This window comes from Ixodes scapularis, unplaced genomic scaffold (genome assembly GCF_016920785.2).
Source record: "Ixodes scapularis isolate PalLabHiFi unplaced genomic scaffold, ASM1692078v2 PGA_scaffold8__174_contigs__length_109621045, whole genome shotgun sequence".
Taxonomy (NCBI): Eukaryota; Metazoa; Arthropoda; class Arachnida; order Ixodida; family Ixodidae; genus Ixodes; species Ixodes scapularis.
Genome location: NW_024609883.1, coordinates 31,539,016 through 31,553,356, shown reverse-complemented (window position 1 = coordinate 31,553,356; position 14,341 = coordinate 31,539,016). Strand labels below are relative to the sequence as shown.

At 45.3% G+C, this 14,341-nt stretch overlaps 1 protein-coding gene across 1 annotated transcript; it reads right to left on the bottom strand.

The window, feature by feature from the left end:
• Positions 1-284: 284 nt before the first annotated feature.
• LOC121833545 (isobutyryl-CoA dehydrogenase, mitochondrial-like) lies at positions 285-14,337 on the bottom strand (the record flags this gene model as incomplete). Its single annotated transcript, XM_042286948.1, has 10 exons — positions 285-598; positions 2,134-2,212; positions 2,727-2,829; positions 5,763-5,915; positions 6,616-6,713; positions 7,951-8,086; positions 9,824-10,038; positions 10,368-10,477; positions 13,387-13,556; positions 14,245-14,337. Coding segments are annotated over 9 exons (1,131 nt in total), but the record flags the coding sequence as incomplete, so codon positions are not given.
• Between the last annotated feature and the right edge of the window lie 4 nt (positions 14,338-14,341).

Genomic DNA, 14,341 nt, shown 5'->3' with positions numbered 1-14,341 from the left:
TCCATCCTTTTCCTTAACTTCTTGACGGAGGTTTTGTGCTGCACGTCGTGAAAAAATACTAGTAGCCTAAAAATTGCAGAAAAATATGGGCAGCACGTTTCACACCCCAAAAAGTAAAGAAACAACAAAAAAAAACACCCTTATTTAAATAATTTTTTTTAATTAAAATTATTTTTTTAATTATCTCCAATACCTTTTTGAGTAAATGAGGATTATATGCTGCTCTATTTAGAAACCCACAGCAAAGGTTCTCTTCCAAGTCAGCACAAATGCAGCCCAGAAAGTAAACTTTGTAAAATGTTTAATTTGGACCATAAATTGTTTTTTGAAACCTACAGTAATGCTGATGCCCATAACGCTGCTGTGACCAATAATGTTGTAACCATTATTTGTAAGTTTAACTTCTGACTTTCACTTATGTCGCGACTCTCTGACAGAGCCGCCAAGGAGAGAGAAACGAAGTTTTCCAGACTTGTGAGCACAGTGTCTCACAGCGATCACCAGACAGCACGAAGATTCTACATCCTGAAACAGCAGTTTCTAACAGCAAAGTGGTTCTCCGTCCTTATCCATATCTGAAAACGGCACTGGACGAAACCTGAGGAAAAAACGGACGAAGAGAAAAGTAAGATGCTGTGGAAGGAACCTTGTACGATGGCTCTAAACAGAATCGATGGACAATTCCAGTAAGAAAAGTTACAGACAGCCAATGTAGCTACAATGTGATACAACACGACTACCATATAGTTTCCAGTGTAAAAATCGCGGTGTTTTTCCAGAAGTGTCGCTGCTGAGTTTTGTGCAATCGTGCGACTTGAACGAGTTTGTTTTTCTGAATTAAGTAGGAACCTTAACTGTGCAAATTTGCCACGGAGGTCATATTTCTCGTTTGATTTTGTATGTGAGAATATTGAAAGTGGCTTAAGTGCAGTTTTGCAGTGCCAACTGTACAAAAACAGCTTGATGTACACCTAAACACTTCTTATGAGTTCTGAATGCGAAAGCATGCAAGCCGCTCGTCTCTTTGTCGTATGCTCGTCCGCTCCCTTTGTCGTATGCTGCGTACTAGCGCGCGCGCGCTTAGGGATCTCGGAGGCCATGGCGCAGCGGCCAATGGGAGCCCCGTCGACGCGCGCCAGCCAATGGAAGGCGAATCGCTCCTATTAGGGCCGCAGAAACTAGGAGTCGTTTTCGCGCTTTAAACTGATGACGTCAGCTCGCTCCACGAGATAGCTAATGCTTTCGCATTAATATACATACCGTAAAATACTGCGGAAGCGCCACCCCACTTTCACTGAAAACTGGGTTCATCTAGACACGAGCGCTTGTCCAGTGAAATCGGTAAAAACAAGATGGCGGCCAATAAAGAGCTTTGAAGTTAGGGTGAATGGGATTGGAGAAGGCACCTTTATTCTCGCACAATATCCCCGTCATCGCCGCTGGTGTTCTTGTGGCCGCCGCGACGGGACGAATATTTTCAGCTGATGCCAGTGCTTTGGAGGGGGTCAGTGCTTAATACATGATTTGCAGAATTCATAAGTTTGGGAGATGTTAACAGTGGGCACTTGGTACAAACAAAGTGGGTACTTCCGCATTATTTTACAGTAAGTGTGACTTGTAGAAAGGCGCGACTTATTTACCAACTATTTCACTAAAACAGCCATTTATACAATAATACGATATAAATACGGTAGTGTAAACCAAATGCTGCATGCCAATAGGTCGAATCCTTTAAAACGAGACCCCATTACGCTCTGAGGAGAGACCAGAAACACTAAAGTGACGCTGCATTCGTTGTCGAAATCAAAATTCAGGCTTGCGCAGTGTACATGCCAGATTTTGTAAGTTTAGCTAAACGACTATAGCTCGTCGCTAGATCTTTCACTCTAGGTACCAATAAAGGTAGTTCTATACATGGCGTCAACTGTTTAGGGCCATATTGTCAAGGTCAGCGTAGCTTCAGCAGTGATCTAACTCTGATGAAACTAGCCATGCGAGCAACTGCGACGCCAGACAAAGCCACATGCTGCCACGCGCTCTCGTGGCAGTGCAGGGCCGGAGCACTGTGGAAGCTACGCTCCAGAGTGGAAGCTACGCTCCGACTCCATACAAGGGCGTAGACGCCCGACTCACCATGAATGCTCCGAAACGACCTTCCCTCAGTCCCTAAGAATGTCTCTGGAGATCACCAGTTGCATCATTTCGTTTGTACCTGGGCAACAGATCAAGGCAGCCCCCAGTTACTTCATAAGATGCGTTGGCATTTTCTACCCAAGAGGCATAGTACCTCAAAACCTGCTTTCATCAAACCTATAGTGACTCATTGCCCCCTCTCTTCACCTGGTAGATAGCCTCTCATCCGTGCTTATTTTGTGAAACACATTACAATAATTTAAACGTAACAAAATCAACTCCTAACTAATTTAATGGCCCGAGCTGTACGTCCTCTTTCCTCGATCAGCGTTGCAAAGCCGCACACACAACACAAGCTCTTTTTATAGCTCTTATCCCCAAATCATACGAGTGCAACTGCTTTTTTCCATCTACTGCCACTATATCAGACATTAGGTTAGAGTCAATGCACTGTTAAGCGATTATATTTGGTTTTGGCTGCTGTTAACTTTTTTGATAATGTTTGTAACTCGCTCTCTTACAGCTGTAGTACTGCTTAAACCATGAGGTACAATTAATAAATAAATACAGAAATACTGCAAGCATGAACCTACCCTCTATGATGAGGTGAGCCCTCAAGTCCCGTAGATACTGCTGAATCGGATACTCCTTGATGAAACCATAGCCTCCCATCATCTGTAGCGCCTGGTTCGTAACCTAAAAAGTCAAGAAGACAAGAAACAAGATAAATATATTTGAGTACCTTGAATTCTCCACACTGTATGAACATCACTGCAGGGTTGTGCGAATATTCTAATTTTCAAAGAGTGGTTTCGAATAATATGCTATTCGATATTTGCTTCGAGACGAACTGCGATATTCATATTTTTCAAAGTGTTGATCGCGACGGGGGAGCTCTGATGAGTGGGCTTCTCACCAAACACCTGTGCGCTGCGGGGAAGCAATACTCGCGGAGCTTGCGAGCTCTGGAGATACTGCTTCCCCGCAGTGCACAGGCGCTCGGTGAGATCAAAGGGGATAACCTGCCGCGATTCTGCAAGTGTATGCATTAGGCAGCAACGTCTGCCTAATGCATGCAAATTTGAAATGGAAGAAAATACTTGCATATAGCAAGCACAGTTATAAATCCCCTCGATTAGGATAGCTGCGACAAATTCGTCGTTTACATGCCACAGTTCATAAAGATAGCGGTATTAAAAGGAAGTGAGCACGTTTATTGCACCCTAAAACGCAAATATGCTGCGTCAGCGATCTGCGGTATCGGTTTCCGTGACACGCGTGTGCGCGGCGGGTTCCCGTGCGTCCTTCGGACCGTGAAAAGCGAATCTGCTGCGTTTGCAATCTGCGATATCTTTTCTTGTGACACAGCTAGGAATTCATAGAGGATTCCAGTGTGTTTATCGCATTGTGAAACGCAAATCTGCCCTGTTCGCGATCGGCGGCATCAGTTCCCATTTCATTTGGTTTGAAAGCGGATACCCCGGTGTTTTATCACCAATTTGTTTTTATAGAGCTTAGCTGTCGCATCTCCAAAGATAGCCCACCCCATGTTTTTCACCACTAATCTCTTCATTTTAGGTGGGTGTTCTTGTGAAATTTTGCGTTAAACAGCTGGTGAACAAAGGATGTTTGCAGGCGAGATTGGAGAATGAAGATGTTTGTCCGTTTATTGTCACTCTCTTCTGTTGTGCAGTTCCTGGCTTCTTACACTGCTGAAGGTTTGTCAGCTTGCCTGTCTCTTTTTCAAGGTTATTCAGTGATGCTACTGCAAAATTGTGATTGGGAGCTATTTTTGGAGCAACTGAAAACGAGTTTTGGAGCACCTAATTAAGAATGACTTTTGGAGCACATAAACATGAAATTCGGAGTCCTTTTGAACACCTATCACTTTCAAAGGTACTTTTGAGCATGCAGTTATGAAATCTTATGATGACCTAAATTTCATAAAAATAATTTTAAAGTTTATGAATCTCCTACCCAACTTTTTGGGGCTTTTTTTGCTGTAGACAGTACAACCCACTTTGTTCTTTCATAGAAATCCAATGTGATGGATTAGTAAACAGATCTTTCTCATATAAAAAGGATGACACATCTGTTGATACAACTTACTGTGCATTGTTTATTTTTAAAGGAAAGAATGTATCAAAGGCCAACCCTTAAAGCTTTTGCAGCTTTTCGTTTAGGCCTGCCAGCCTAGTCACATTTTCAGAAAGGCTTGCACTTCCCTCATTAAAAAATACAGCTTATGTCCTTCACTTTGCCATGGCTCAGGTTGCGTATGGCTAGGATAGCTGGCGGAAGTCGTTGTCGGATTCGGCCAGCTACGCAATTTGTCACAATATGGCAGATCTTTATCAGGATGGCGCGTTAAATTGCCTCAGGAGCAAAATGGCGCATTGGGCGCAGGAGTGGGATCACTGGGTTCTTTCTGCACCCATACTCTCTTCAAAGCAGCAGCACAAAAGAAACATGAATAGTTTGAACTGTGGCAGCCAGATAGTCGCAAACAAACAGGACATCGCAAAAATTAACCCGTATGCCCTAAAACAATTTACGAAAATTGCCACCTTGATAAAGTGGTAATTGACAATTTCTGTCGGGGCATTCTCTGTAGTCGCATCTACCCGGTGAAATTTAAAAACTCGAGCTCTGTCTTCCTTGAGCAAGCTCGACCACAACTAGCTGTCTCAACACAAATGATGTTAGTTCTTATTTCTGTAGGGATGGTGTAGCACTTCATTATTTTGACATATACTGTAAAACCCTTAATGTTCGCGAGCCCTCAATTTTCGCAAATTTCCCGAATTGAAGAATTTGCGAAATTTGAGGGCACGCGAAAATTTCGATCCTTAAGATTTTCAATGCAGGCATCTGGAATTCGCGAAATTTAGTGGTCGCAAGCATGTCATCTGTGACCGATTCGCGAAAAATAGGGGCCACGAAAATAAAGGGTTTTACAGTATAGGCGAACGATGAGACATATACCTTTTGAGGAAAAGTAACAGCTTGCCGCCGTCACATGCCAAGTTTTAAGGCCAATCTCACGGAGAAAGCAATGCCCTGCGCATATGGTCATTTGTTTACCCTGAAGTTTATCTTGGCCAAACCCTACAATATAGAACCTTCCCCAAAAAAGCCTTCAAGGCTCTTGAATCCAGACAAGATTTCTGGCTGAGTCGACATATTGGCATACATCAACTTTAAAAAGAAACAAAAAAAGGCATTCAATGAATAATGAGAATTGCACATTTCTAACTAGTAGAAATAGCATTTCAAGGTAAGGAAAAACGAAAAGCCTATTAGTGCAAGAGCCATACTACACAACCAATAGAATGTCTCAGTTTGCGCCAATACGACTGCATAAAACTAACTTGCGAGCTTTGCTTTTGTTTACAGAACTTGATATACCCCATTTCACCATAAGTATGATTAGAGCAGATGTTACAAGAAAAAATGTCATACTTTAAGCATGCCTAAAGGGCATGTGAGCACACGCAGAGAAAGCGCTGTTCAAGGCAATATGCTCGTGCTTGCAGCTTTCACTTCGCTAGCACTTGCGGTGAAATCGAGTTTGGTGAGTGCAGTACACACTCCGCAAACGTTGGTGACAGCAGGCGAGGCTACTTCACCTTAAATCCTGCCTCTGTGCCGTGCAGCTTTGCCATGGCACACAAAGCAGTCTTGTAAGGAGAGTCGAGGTCAATGGACTCTGCCGCCTTGCGCACGATCAGACGAGATGTCTGCAACGCTGTGGCCATCTTGGCCAGCAAGAACTGGTGGTGCTGTTCAAAGCAGTACAAACAATTTCATGTTGGAGCACGCATGAACTTGCCAAAGAGGGGGTGGGAATATGAAAGTAAACTTTACCCAAATGAGTAAAGATGGGTAAACTGTCCTTAAAAGTGGTATGTAGGGAAAATGTGTCAATCTAAACCAACAAGAGGTCAGAACAGGTGCGTTCTATGTCCCCATGGTTTAACTATCTTGACATACTTGACTTTCCTGACTTTAACAACATAAACAGCAAAACAGGGCAGCACCAAACGCCACCAATGCTACCAACCAAAGGTCACCAAGGTTGCCAACCATAAACCACAGAACACAAACAACTTTCATAGCAGGCAGCAGATTGTCATGTGTGTTCGTTCCTTGCAGAAGGGTTCGGTCCCAATTTTATGAAGGTTTAGTGAAGTTAACCCATGTGCGAGATGCACATACAGCTTGAGTGACCAAATAAATGTAAGGTACAGACTCCGAGACGTGCACAATGCTCACATGCTACATCTTTTGCTGAATTCTGCTCTTGTGAACAAGATTCGGTGAACAAAAAATACTTGAGGGACACTTAAGCTTCGCCTTTAAGAGTGGAATGTGATAGCGTTATCGCGCCCAGTTTGCAAAGCCTTATCATAAAAACCGCACTCATTCCTAAGGCATGCAAGCGTATGCGCGTCCTCCAAAAGTCGACGGCAGTTTGCTGACCTGAAATGCTGCCAGGGGCTTTCCAAACTGCTTCCGAACCTTCATGTGCTCGATGGCAACGTCAATGCTGGCGGCTGCGGCCCCCATTGAACACGACGCTGCAGGGAGAAGCACGCCTGTCTGAAATCTGTCGAAACACACGAAACAGGAGTGCTTGCCTCCTGCCGGCACACCTCGTTTGAGCGGAGTTCCACAATCAAACTTAAACCCGAAATAATCATCTCGCCGCGCCTCCGATCGAGGCCGTGGCAGTGAGAACACGGCCACTCAGTCATGTTGTGGCCTGGCCTACTGGTGCACCTAGAGGAAACTTCTCCAGATAACTAGATCGCCACGGTGACACAAGAAATAAAATAAACAAATCATGAAGATAGAAAGCAAAGAAGCAAGTTCATGTGGTGCTACACCAAGTCTTTGACACCAACTCAATTGAATCTCTGCTGCTATACATGCTGCTAGGCGCTTAGGCGTATTTAGCAATGTTTAGCAGCCACATGATTAATTCATCGGGCTACCTTTCTGATACCTTAACACGCGGCTGTGGCGTAGCGCATGAAAGCAGAAGAGAAAACGAAAACCGTGCGAGATATTTGCACCCATAGACGACAGCAGCTTCGTCTCTTCAACTCTTAGCAGAAAACTCAATTTCAAAAGTTCAAAATTTTAAAAAATTTCAGGAGTGACTGGGCAGTGTGCAATTGGAGAAACCTCAAAACCAAAAAAAGTGGCGAAATTCATGAAAAAAAACGAGTGAGATAGTCTTTTGTAAACCATCTCGTGACACGCCAGCTTACTTTAATAGTATACCGCAAGACGTCTCACCTCCTAAAGATAACGAGCCCTATTTTTGGCTTGATTTGCAATTTTGCCTTCAAAAACACAGAAAGAAACCCCACTTCTAGTAAATGCAGTGCCTGGGGCCAATGGTGATATTGGTGGAAATCTGGTTAGTTAGCTACGATAGAAGATAAGCTGGTACTGCTGACTGAAGAGGACAGTCATCTTTGCTTCATTGCCCCTTGTAGAGATAACAAGTTTAGCAGGTCACATGATCTAGAAACAGCACTTTTTGAACTTTTGTTGATCGCACACTGAAAGTTAGCCGACTCCTCATTTTCACCTGATTTGCTCTCTATTTTAGGTAGACTATCTCTTGAGATAAAATACGGTAGGTTTTTGCAGTTGAGCAACATAAATGGGGGGTTTCGAATTTGAAACAATCCATAATATATGAATAGAATACAATGCAGACTAACCAAACAGCCTGCACTAGTCTGCATTGCAAAGCACTCCGAATTATAAAAACTTCTGAATGATACCAAGGGGCCGTCATACCAATGTTGACGCGACCTCCGTCCAGCCCCTTCATGGCAAACTGGAATCCCTGGCCCTCTTCACCCAAACGATTGGCCACAGGAACTCGACAGTCTTCCAGGATCACCATTCGCGTCGGCTGCGTGTTCCAGCCAAGCTGCGAGGCAGACGAGAGTCGACACCACCTTGAGATAGAGCCTCTAACTAAGATACACTTCAGAGCACGGTGTAAGATACTCTTTAGGTGAGGACGCACAGCATGGCAAACGCTGCGACGTGATCGAGCAGAAGTCCCATTGGCATGCGCCCAACTAGCCTATGCCGGCAGCGTCTCTGCCGGCCAGATGGCGCAACTGGGAGACAGACAAATGGGCAAAAACGAAAAGGTGTTTTGTTCCTGTGGCATGGCGGTACACGCGCTTTCCACTCGGCACGTCTGCCCTGGTGAGGAGAGGACTTTATATGGACAGCTGCCACGGGAATGGTGTCCACACCTATGTATACCTTACACGTGCCGGCACTTCAGCCATCTTGATGCTCCAAATCGCTGTTGCCACTTACCCAAAGCTTCGTCTGAACATCAAGGAAATGCTTTTCCATCCTCCATGAATGTTAAAACAGTCCACGATGGAGAACAACAACATCTACCGAGCCTTCCGACACTGTATCTAAAGATTCAGAAGTTGTGTTTTCAAATCCTAATTGTCGCCAATTGTGGCCGCTCTCCACTAAGCACGAAAATGACGGCGCGGCACCCAACATATAATCTGGGATAAGGGTGCCGATACCACAAGTGTGGCTCATATAGCGAGCCCGTTTTGAGAGCAAGATTCAGGTGAGTGCGTGGACAGGCCTTGATTGCATCCATTCACGAATTTTGTCTCCCCCTCTTTCGTCAGCTTATTCCCCATTTCCTCTCCTCTATTTCACTACCATCTCCCAACCGAGGTTCGTTAAAAACGAGTTCCGGCACCCAGAGATAAATGCCATTGCAAGCTAGGCTTGCAGCCACCTCGACCCCTTACGTTTTCACTTTCGTACCTATACATTGACACACTTATTTGTGTTTGTTCAAAGTAGCTCAATTCTGTCCTTTTATTTTTAATGCAGAGCACATTTTAATAAAAGATACGTTGGGATTTATGTTACTGATGCATCCACGTACGTGCAGTCATCGGAAATATTTAGCAGGCAAATGTCCTGCTAAATTTAGCAAGGCGCCGGTTACAGGCCACATGGTAACGAGGCTGGTGCCTCTCTGGGTTCGGTGGTCAAGTGACATGCGTCAGGCCAGATCAGCTGACGTGACATCACAGTGACACATGTCAACACCAATTTTGGAACTTGAAATGTGGCTTACCAAGTCATGGTGCGATGTGGCGCAACATGTTACATTAAGTGACAGTCTCACATGACTTTAAGTGGCAGACTCATGTGACATCACGTGCATCTCACGTGACATCAAGAGACAGTGTCACGTGACGTGAAGTGACAATCTCGCATGACCTAAAGTGGCAGTCTCATGTGACATCACGTGCGTCTCACGTGACATCAAGTGACAGCCTCACAAGACATTGAGTGTCAGTCTCATGTGACATCAAGCGAGTCTCACGTGATGTCAGGTGACATGAAGAGACAGTGTTATGTGACATTAAGTGTCAGTGCCGCATGACATTATCACGTGACAACTGCCTGACACCCCGACGCCATGTGACATCACGCTGCCCAGATTTCTGTCTATACCGCCAAAGCACTCTGCATACGGGACATTCGAGCGGTAAACCAAAGCAGCAGCTTAATTTTCTGTCCGTTTGCAAGAGGATGGCACGACCGATGCAGAGACTCCATCCCCGCCGATAAAGGATTCTACGTGCCAACCGAAAAGAGAGTGCACCTTCTTCTCCTTTTTGCCGAAGCTGAGTCCGCGCGTTCCTTTCTCCACGACCACTGCCGAGATCCCCTTGGGGCCCGGACCGCCCGTCCGGACCATTATGACGTAGATGTCGCTGGTCCCTGAGCCGCTGATGAAAGCCTTGCTGCCGTTCAGGATGTAGTCGTCACCGTCCCGCTTGGCCGTCGTGCTCAGCGACGCAGCATCGCTGCCACTGCCTGCACGTGCAGCAAAGTCATTGTGGCCGGGTTATGTATCCGAACTAGCCGAATAACGCTTCATCATTCTCTAGCTTTTTCAGCGCATTGTCCACACAATTTGGTTTGGAGGCACCAGATACTAACAAAGCGCAGAACTCCTCATACTAGGCTCACTAGGCAGTGCATGAGTCAAAATGAGAGGTGCACGTTTGGAATTGTAGGGCATTTTCTAAAAATGTGATACTTAAAATATGTACTTTTGGTATCGAGACTCCAATGCACCTTTTTTCCCGGTCTGAGAGAAACTCAACACATATCAAGAAAATAAATATAATTGAATTTATTACCCGGTTCGGTGAGGCAGTAGGACGCAAACTTTTCCATCGTACACAGCTGTGGAAGCCACCTAAGCTTTTGCTCGTGATTTCCAAAGGCGTCGATCAAGTAACAGGCCATACTGGAATGGTGAACACACAACTCGAGTTACTCAGAATTTCATGAACAGAAAGCTCTGGGACACGCCGAAAACGAGAAGCGTGAGAGCGTCTAATCGAAAGTTGTAGAAACGGGACGGCGTTAAAAGTGACAATTCCCACCTCATTTCAGTCGGTTTTTTCCATGCAATAAGTACCGCGCAGTGCACCAAAGTAATTAAAAGCCAGCTTTTTCTTAGGAAAAGCACCAGTTAAAGGATAAAATTGTTCCATTTCACACAAGGTTAAGGACGATGACAAGTCATACCTGGGAGGACCACCATAATATCCCTAGAAATGCCCCACCCCCGAAAGATAGCCCACCACTATTTTTGGCACGATTTGATATTTTATCTGAAACACCGAAAGAAAGCCCACTTCCAGTAATTGGAGAGCCAATGGTGACCTCGGTGAAAACGGTGTTACTTAACCATGGCGGGAGATAAGCAAAAATTGCTGACTGGGAAGGGCAGTAGTCTTTGGTTCATCGCCTTTTCCTGCAATCACAAGTTTCCCAAAGCGCCGCTGGATATTTAGTACACACCCTGGCTGTGCCCTTTTCTGTACCGGCAAAAGGTCATTATGAAAGTAACGTACAGCATGCACGAAAAATGGAATTCCCAGGAGCACTAAAACCAGGGTTGTCACCTGCCTGCATGGACGTTTTTTTTTGTTTTGTTTTTTGGCATGGCAGGTTGGTTTTTGGGCTGTATCTCGAACCGGCCATCTGTTGCCGGTTTTCTCAACCATCCAAGAACATTTCTTTTTTTTTTTAGAAAGGGGGGTTTATAAACACATTCTACACCGTCAATGCAAAAACTAGCACAAAAAGTGCTTGTCAATGGATACTTTTTTTTACAGAAAGTACGTGCGAAAATCTGTTGAGGACTCCCAAGTAGAGAAAGCGTGTGAGCGAGCTTGCTTGAGAGAGGAAGTCATCCTTTGAAATCTCTAAGCGGGTGCGGCGGCGAGCGGGAAAATGGGAGGGAAATGGGAGAAAGCAGAAAGCCGGCACCTGTAGGGGTGCGGGAAACACGCGACTAAACAGGACTACCCCCATATCGCCCGTCCACAGATGCGGGCGGCCGCGGCATTCCCGGGCGGCGGAGAAAAGCTCACCGGAGGTAAGCTCACGAGAAGAAGCTCACCGGAGAAAAGCTCACTGCAAAAGTGTCCGATGGGGAGAAAAGCTCACCGGCCTTTGGACAGATGCAAAGTAAAGCTCACCTATGAATCTAAGAATCAAGCTTTCACTCAAGTGGAATACGTTCACTGAACTGAAGTATGCTGGGCTGCCTTATGCGCTTAGCAGAATTTATTTTTAAAATATAAAAACGTCCAGTAACACGTCAGGCATTGCCCGACGAGGTAAAATAAATAATTTCGATAAAACGCTAGTTAAAAAACAACGGGGGGGGATTACAACCAGAGTAGAGAGCTGCAGCTTGAGTAGTTTCTGAATATTTACTTATGAAATTGCCTTTTATGTAGTATAATGACACTGCATTTCCCCATCTCCACATTCACCATTTGTTTAAAAAGCAGTGGTTCCAATTCTTACCTCATTCAAAGAAAAAAAAAAAATCACTTCCTCTATTCTGTCTACACCAGAATTAAAAATGCTAACATTCACACGAAATGAGTTGACATAAAAAGCAGAATGAGGGCTACAGCCAGCGTGGAGAATAAAAATCAAGATGACTTAAATCGCGATTTAAGTCAGACCATTTACTGTAAGACCCTTAATGTTTGCGAGTTTTAGCGGGCACGAATATTTATATTACCTGCAGGTGAAAATTCCAGCCTTTAGAATTGACGAAATTTAATGGCTGACACTGCTAGTGAAATTGTAGCCTGCGTGTGTCCTAAAGTGACAGGAGCAGTGCACAATCCAAACGGCTTGTTGAGTGCTTACTCATCTGTGCTACGCAGGACCAGGAGAGATGAGAGATTTGTTTTTGGCAGTTTACTCTTGACTAAATGGTGTGTATCTATGCATGTTATGGAGTTTAATGTTGTGTATTTGTGCGCTTACATGTGCTATTGTATCATTATATCTATGTTAGTAATTTCACGTTGGGAAACTCGTGCCAAAATACATTGGATTTGTGTAATAAAGAATGTCAACACTGCATGTCTTTTTACGAAATCATGTCTTTTTACGAAATCAATCCCACATAATCACCCCCACCCCCCTTTTTTGGGGGGAAAGGTAGCAACCCTAATTAAAGTGATTAGTAGGTATGAATTGGTGGGCAAAAATAATAAATTTTAAGTTACAAAAGAAAAAAGAAAAAGAAGAAACATACAAGACAATGGAACAGCCAGACCATCTCAATCGTTCCGCTGGAAACGGCATTTGTTTTCATGGTTGCTGTGTTGACGCAACCCAGCAAAGATGTTCAACGTGACGCCAAGTTGTAGTCAATGAGCTTTTATTATTGTTTTTTTTTATCTAAATGTTGCCAAACGAAAGAGATGCGTCTTGTCACCTGTTTTATCCTGTAAGTTCCTTCCCTTTCCGTAAGCCACTGCCGCTATGGTGCCTGTAACGCGTCTCCAAATGGCGTCTTTATCGTCCTATTCCGCCCATGTATCGAAAATGGACCCCAAGTGGCAACAAATGACATTGCAAAAGCTGCAGTGTCATGCTGTCGGATGCTGCAATCCTGAAAATTGGGCGTCAAAGTTCTGAAGAAGAAGAAAAAAAAAAGCTCGAGAGAATGCAAATGTTGTCATGACGCGGCATTCCAACTCCTTGCTGCCGAAACGAAGTTCCCGTGGACTGTCAAGTTGATGTGAAACAGGCGCAATAAACACCAGTTGCAGATACGTTCCAGGCACCATACCTCCACCAACACACTTTGCGGTCTGCTTAGTTCAATCAACTTACTTGTGGATACTGATGTAGGCAGTCGTGCTGACACATCCACGAGAGAGGGCTTCAAAAATGACTGAAGCATCCAAGCGACCCAAGCCAGCACCTCCGTAGTCCTCCGAAATGTAGACGCCTCCGAATCCGAGCTCCGCTGCTTTGCGCATAGCCTCCACCGGAAAGTACTCCTGATGGCCGGCAAATGAGACGACACATTGCCCGGAAAACGAGAAATAATTTAGGACAGATGCCTGTTCTCACGCCTCTAGGCATTTCAGCAGTTTACACGTCCCACAAAGCTTTGAGATTTTTAGAGCTCTAGTAACTGCGGTAATCAATTTAGGAATGTTCATCATTTTTGTCTGGTGACCAAGCAACACTGCTGAAGTTAGTCACACCATTGTTCTCATATTTTATTTTTGGCATGTCCTAACCCCCTTAAGCTTTTTCTTCGTTTAAACCTCAGTCATCATACAGCACACTGTATTTCACATGCCAGATTTGCTCACAACAGATCATATGAATATTGTTTGCTTTTTTGTAAAGGGTTCAGATTTCACGTCGTATAACTAGCAGGAAAAATGTATATTATGCACAGGGCATCCCACAACATTATGTGCTACCACACGTCCCGTCCTCCCGCCCCGCCCCGCCCCGCCCCGCCCCGCCCCGCCCCGCCCCGCCCCGCCCCGCCCCGCCCCGCCCCGCCCCGCCCCGTCCCGTCCCGTCCCGTCCCGTTTCGTCCCGCCCCGCCCCGCCCCGCCCCGCCCCGCCCCGCCCCGCCCCGTCCCGTCCCGTCCCGTCCCGTCCCGTCCCGTCCCGTCCCGTCCCGTCCCGTCCCGCCCCGTTCCGCCCCCCCCCCCCATTGTTTCTCACCTTTTCATCCCATTCGCACATGTTGGGCAGCATTTCTTTTACGGCAAAGTCGGTAGCCATCTGTTGCATCTGAATCTGATCTTCCGAGAGTCCGATC